This window comes from Temnothorax nylanderi, unplaced genomic scaffold (assembly GCF_030848795.1).
Source record: "Temnothorax nylanderi isolate EJ_2023f unplaced genomic scaffold, tnyl_v1.0 TNYL_tig1231_pilon, whole genome shotgun sequence".
Lineage (NCBI taxonomy): Eukaryota > Metazoa > Arthropoda > Insecta > Hymenoptera > Formicidae > Temnothorax > Temnothorax nylanderi.
In genome coordinates this window covers 22,000-28,822 of record NW_027250293.1, presented here as the reverse complement: position 1 = coordinate 28,822, position 6,823 = coordinate 22,000, and the positions used below count along the sequence as shown (strand labels likewise).

General features: G+C 37.8%; 1 protein-coding gene across 2 annotated transcripts; it reads left to right on the top strand.

The window, feature by feature from the left end:
- The first annotated feature begins 865 nt into the window (after nt 1-865).
- On the top strand, nt 866-5,279 carry LOC139786997 (tubulin beta-1 chain-like). 2 transcript variants are annotated; one of them, XM_071726089.1, is made up of 5 exons: nt 866-1,491; nt 2,361-2,716; nt 2,804-3,177; nt 3,270-3,385; nt 4,405-5,279. In XM_071726089.1, exons 4-5 carry the CDS (start codon nt 3,288-3,290, stop codon nt 4,577-4,579), a joined length of 273 nt encoding a protein of 90 aa, XP_071582190.1. In that variant the 5' UTR covers nt 866-1,491; nt 2,361-2,716; nt 2,804-3,177; nt 3,270-3,287; the 3' UTR covers nt 4,580-5,279. The 2 variants fall into 2 exon arrangements, 1 of the variants encoding a protein (XP_071582190.1); XR_011722500.1 differs by lacking the exon at nt 866-1,491 and adding an exon at nt 1,783-1,797.
- The last annotated feature ends 1,544 nt before the right edge of the window (nt 5,280-6,823 follow it).

Sequence of the window (6,823 nt, the reverse complement as noted above, 5' to 3'; positions counted from 1 at the left end):
AAAATGTATTTGAAATATTTCTGGAATGTTTTTGCAATATTTCGTAGATTATTTTCAGAAATATTTCAAAATATTGCCAAATCTTTCATCAGCAAGTTGCATTTGAATATGTGCCGATTGAAACATTTGCAGAATGTTGCAGAAACGGTCGTGAATATTTCTGAAATATTATGAGGTGTAATCCCAGTAAACACAAACTATAACCATTATATAACACAGAAGTAACATGTAATGTAACTATAGTAATGTAATATACATATAGCAGCTATGTAATTTTTTTGTAGCAGTAATATAACTGTGTTTTGTAATAATTATATCGCTCTGTTATTTTTGGTTACACTACAATAACAACAATATAACGTCAACATAACACATTCAAAAATATATACTGACAAAGCGTGTAATATATTGATATTTATAGAATTTATTACTTTTATAAATATAAGTTATATAACAGACCCGGCGGCGTCTTAAATAATATATTGTACGTACAATTATAAAATAAGCCGAAATATGTATATTAACAATAACATAAAACATACTTAAGACAGTCTTAAAATAATAGAATTCGGACTATGACCGTCATTGACTCGCTTTTATTAATTCATCTTAAGTATGTTTTAAGTTATTAATATACATATATTTTGGTTTATTTTATAATTGTATACACAATTATTCTAAGACGCCACGGTTTTATTTATATATTTTATATCTATATAAATAATAATAAATAAATATCTATTATTATTTTATTTGTGAGAACGTGATTGGCTCTTACTTTTAGAATCAACCAATCAACGCAAAGTGTTAACAACACGAACTCAACAGTTGGTATCTGTTGAACGCGCCCATTGCCATGCATGGTGACAGAGGTTAGGTTAGGAAATATTATTCCATCACATTTCGGCCGGGACGGTCGCGCGCTCGCGGATCCGCGGATCAAATTAATACGCCGACGCCGAGTTCTCCAGTGATCGATACCTGGCCGGATCGTCACCCGGCCGAGACGGTCGCGCGCTCGCGGATCTGCGGATCAATTTAATACGCCGACGCCGAGTTCTCCAGTGATCGATACCTGGTCGGATCGTCACCCGGCCGAGACGGTCGCGCGCTCGCGGATCTGCGGATTAAATTAATTAATACGCCGAGTTCTCCAGTGATCGATACCTGGCCGGATCGTCACCCGGCCGAGACGGTCGCGCGCTCGCGGATCTGCGGATCAAATTAATACGCCGACGCCGAGTTCTCCAGTGATCGATACCTGGCCGGATCGTCACCCGGCTGGGACGGTCGTGCGCTCGCGGATCCGCGGATCAAATATTTAATACGAGTTCTCCAGTGATCGATACTTGGCCGGATCGTCACCCGGCCGGATCGTCACCCGTGCACGACGGCAGGCTATCCAGTACCGAGACGCCGCGCTATATCGTCTCTTCCACAGAACGTCTCCTGGCGTCGACGTCCTCTTCGTCGTCCTTTCGTCAGAGACTGGTAAGTGTGCGTCTTGCTTTTTCTCGAGCAAATTATAAGGACTGAGATATTTCAATATCGATTTTTTTCTCCCACTAACATTTTATGTATTCTTGGTTTCGTGGATATTTGATCGCCTAAATATTGTAAGATTTTTGAAAAGATATAAGTAAATAATTTCAAATAGAGATAGGCATGAGTCGGTTGGATAGCGTTAGCACGAAAATAAATAAACAGGACGTCCGGAAGGTTAAATGGAGTAGGGGAAAGCTTTTGCGCAGGAAGGCATGGACAAACGGCAGAGAGATTTGAATCGCTGAGCGAGAAGTACATAACGTAATTTGGAGAGAGAGAGAGAGAGAGAGAGAGAGAGAGAGAGAGAGAGAGAGAGAGAGAGAGAATCATAGGTGCGTGCGAGATATATGAATATAGAGAGATAGATCGGTCGAAAGCCTTGCGGTAAAGTAACGAGGGAATGTTTCTGGACTATATGTATATTTATAAAATAAAGAACTGTCGTTATATTGAATCACAAGATCTTACAATATTTAAATGCTTTAAAATATCCATGAATTTAAATGTTTTTTTTACCCCGCAAATCTTTGACACTACAGATATAGAATATTAAAATTTTTTGATAGATATTAGGATTTCTTTAGCTATAACGGAATTTTTGACCTAAATCCTTGCTGGACAATTTATTAAAAGTGTATCTTCAGAAATAATAAATAGATAGATTGAAGGAATTAAAAATCGAATATATATTATATCTATACAATTTCCACGCTTTGTTTGAAATTCTGCGAAATTGCGATAGCTCGATGATTTCTCATGTTTCGACAAATCTTTATTTAATCGCTATCAGTACTAATTCTTCTTTCGAAATTCAGGTATCACTCGCCGTCCACAACAACCAGTACCCAATCATCGGCCTCCAACGAGCGCTTCACGTCAATCTCGCCGACGTCCGAGGCGTCGACGAATGTCCACCGCGGCGGCGGTTATCAGAACACAAAGAGTACCGTTGAGAAATATCTGATCTCGAAGTCGGTACAGAGCTACGGTCGCTACTCGGTCAACAGTCAGACCGATCATCAGTTCGGGCAAGACTGATACTTTACCGCAACTTGTCCCAAGCAACTGGACGGATCAACCAAAGCGGCGATCTCGAGCATCAGCGGTGAAACCTTTGTCACAAAGACAACAATAACTACCAAGGCCGCGACGACAACAGCAGTGACGCGAGGTAAGATTAAGATTTTTGATAATTTCTCATGTTTCGACAAATCTTTATTTAATCGCTATCAGTACTAATTCTTCTTTCGAAATTTAGGTATTACTCGCCGTACACAACGACCAGTACCCAATCATCGGCCTCCAACGAGCGCTTCACGTCAATCTCGCCAACGTCCGAGGCGTCGACGAATGTCCACCGCGGCGGCGGCTATCAGAACACAAAGAGTACCGTTGAGAAATATCTGATCTCGAAGTCGGTTCAGAGCTACGGTCGCTACTCGGTCAACAGTCAGACCGATCATCAGTTTGGGCAAAACTGATACTTTACCGCTACGAGTACCGCAACTCGCCCCAAGCAACTGGACGGATCAACCAAAGCGGCGATCTCGAGCATCAGCGGTGAAACCACTGTCACAAAGACAACAATAACTACCAAGGCCGCGACGACAACAGCAGTGACGCGAAAATTTGGTAAGATTAAGATTTTTGCCAATGCGCGAACTCAGTGATTTTTATACGTTTTCGACTAATTGCTTATTTAACGATGATCACTATTTTTACAGGTATTAAAAAAGTGCATCATGCCTAAGGATATTCAACATTTAACAAAAAGACGAAGAAATCAATTAATAAATATAGAAATAAATAGAGATAATAGTAATGGACAACTAGCAGAAAGGTATGTATCGAATGTAGCGCCTAATAATGATCGAGTGCAAGAAGCGGAACGTAATATTGTTCAGTATAATAATACTGAACAATATTGCGTTATAAGTAACAATGAAATTCATGTAGTACAGTCGGAGCCACCCAGTTTATTACTTTCTGATACAGAAAGTAGTTTATTACTTTCTGATACAGAAAGCAATAAACAATTTAACGATGAAATTGATGAACAAGATCATATAAATGAGAAGTTTGAAAATAATGAAACGAGTTTGCGAGTAGATTTACAAACTTTAATAATTCAAAATAACGTTCCACATACTACTGCTAACAAACTGCTACAAGTTCTCAGAAAACATGGTCACGTAAATTTGCCTAAAGATGTTAGGGTTTTACTTGCAACTCCACGAAACGCATATGCAACTATTACATCTTTAAACACTAATGGGTGCTATAAGCACTTTGGTCTTTTTTGTAGTCTCGAACGATCTATACGTATATATTCTAATTTCATAAAGGGAAATGAAATTAAAATAAACATAAATATAGATGGTTTACCCATGTCTAAGAGTTCTGGTAGCCAGTTTTGGCCCATAATGGCAGCCATTGAAGGAATTGACGTTTATACGTTGCCTTTTGTAATTGGTGTGTATCACGGCACGCGTAAACCTCAAGACGCAAACGAATTTCTAACTGACTTTGTCAATGAATTCATTCTCTTTTCTCAAAATGGAATTACTGTTTCAAATAAAAAATACATTGTTGCAATTAATGCTATACTATGTGATGCTCCGGCTAGAGCATTTGTTACATTTACAAAAGGTCATGCAGGATACTTTTCGTGTTCCAAATGTATACAAGAGGGTGATTTTGTAAAAAATAAAGTAACTTTTCCTGAAACTAATAATACATTACGTACAGATTACTCATTCAAGAATCGAATTCATCCTGAACATCATACAGGTTATTCTATACTAGAAATGCTTCTCATTGGAATATTATAGGTATTACTATTTATACTGTCATGTTCAGGAGAAAAGCTTTCCTTCACTGGTACACCGGCGAGGACATGGACGAGATGGAATTCAGTGAGGCCGAATCGAACATAAATGACTTGGTGTCCGAGTACCAGCAGTACCAGGAGGCTACCGCGGACGAGGACGCAGAATTCGACGAGGAGCAGGAAGCTGAGGTCGACGAGAACTAAGAAAAAAAAATATATATATCCCGCGACGGAAGCGACACTCTCCTTATTATCTCTCTCTTTCTTTCGACCGAGCGATAACGCAACACACCCTTCACCCATGCTTCTTAACTCGTTATCTCTCTTTTTTGTATTTTTTTTTAACGGACTTCTGTTTCGAACTTTTGCGGAGCGCGCGCGCGTTTTTCATTGCTGCTCGTCAATATTGCACCTAGTGCGATAATTCGAAAATTGATTTCTTATTTTGAATGTGTCTTTCTACAAGATTACTTTTGATTATTGATTCTCGCGCGCCTCTATCATCATCCACTGTACAACCGCCGAGAGCGGCCGCTACGTACAAATAGGTGAAAATTTCTACAGAATAAGTTTGAAATGTTTCCAAGAACTTTTTTCTAATCGCATTTTGTAAAATTGTATTTTTATTTTATATCTCCATAGAGTTATTATACTGATTTGCTTATTTTAATTTTCACCGATAAAATTTGATTTTTTGAAATATGATTTTGATGATTATAAATATGATATTTTTTACTTGATTTTATGTTCGATTAAGTATACTAATCTGTTATACAAAGGATAAAACAAATTCTTAAATTGATATAAACGATATCTACAGTTTAAACCTGTAAAAAAAGCTTCAAGAAAAAAGAAAAGCTTAAAGAATGTGTGCATCAATAAAACATTTATGCAATAAAAAATATATCTTTTCATATTTATTTTTCTTTAGAACATTAAAAATTCGTTATTTGTATCTTAACTGTAGAGTTATAATTTATATCTATTGTATAGATGCATCTCTCTCATTGCCAATACATTTATATAGATCTACATGTAATTATTTCAGAGATGTATCTGCATTAAAGATATAAATTTTAACTTTACAGTTATAGATACAAATAACTTCGACCATTATGGCTATTTCAATACTAGATATATAGATAATACTAGATAACAGTATTTCGGTTGTATATATATTGCAGTTATATACATTTATATAATTTCAATATAATGCGTTATATTGCTGTTATGTCCACACAATGTCACGTGAGTGGGAAATTACAATTAACATATATATAACTAAAACCTCCAGGTTACATTACACGTTACATTTCGTTTTATTGCGGCAATATAATGGTTACATAACTGTGTTTGCTGGGATATTTCAAATGGAATTTTGCAGAAATGTTTCTGAAATATTACATGCCGAGTGGGCAGGTACTACTAAGCTTTGCTCGATATTTGGTATCAATTTGGCGTCAATTGTGTACGCATGTTTTAATACGTATTTGCTAGCAGTTTGTCGACAACATTTGATAAAACAAATTTTGATGCAAATTTGTACCATTTCTGAAACCAAAATTTGTAGCAAGTATTTGGCATTATTTGTTCGAACTGATTTGGCTATCTGGGTACTCACGTAAACGTAAACTATTATTCTTTAATTTATCAAGAGTTGTAAACTATTATAATTCCTGTCACATGCACTTAGTCGCGTAAAAGAGTCACGGTGCGGTTTCGCTTCGCGTCGTATAATAATAGGATAATTACATGTAAATAAAACAATTACCTTGAATCAGAAAAAATATTAATCGTCGCGTCGCGTAAAGAGTCACGGTCGGTCTCGCTCCGCGCGTACTTGCCGTGGGACACTATACCGTGTTATAGGTTATAACTGACTGTGACAGGTGACAGCGCGCTAAACGCACTGTCTGCACTGTTCTGCACTGCGCGCAGTTTACACACACGTATACATCGAGAAACTGGCGATACTAGTGGCACCGCCAGTGTCGAAAAAGTGAAAAGGACGCGATTCCAGCCAATGAAATGATGCCATGGCAAGAGAGACGGTCGACGTAGAAGAAGTATCTTAAAAATAAATTTTCACATTTGAACTTTGCGTCGCAATATCTCCGCTCGTAGGGCACGTAGCGGAAATATTGTAAGAGAAACCCCCCCCTAATTCGACCCCAAGCTATCGATTAAGCCTACTTAGAACTTGATCCGTTCACTCGTTATCGAGATCTCAACATCTCGAGTACTCGCAACTCGTCGCGTCGCGTAAAAGAGTCACGGTCGGTCTCGCTCCGCGTGTACTTGGCGCGAGACACTACCGTGTCTCTTGATCGTTGGCGAATTACGAATATACTTTCGGTTCACATATACAAACATATACACGTACAATAACCGGAAAAATACAAAGGCATCTCTTTACCCATACAGCACATGATATCATTCGAATGTTCG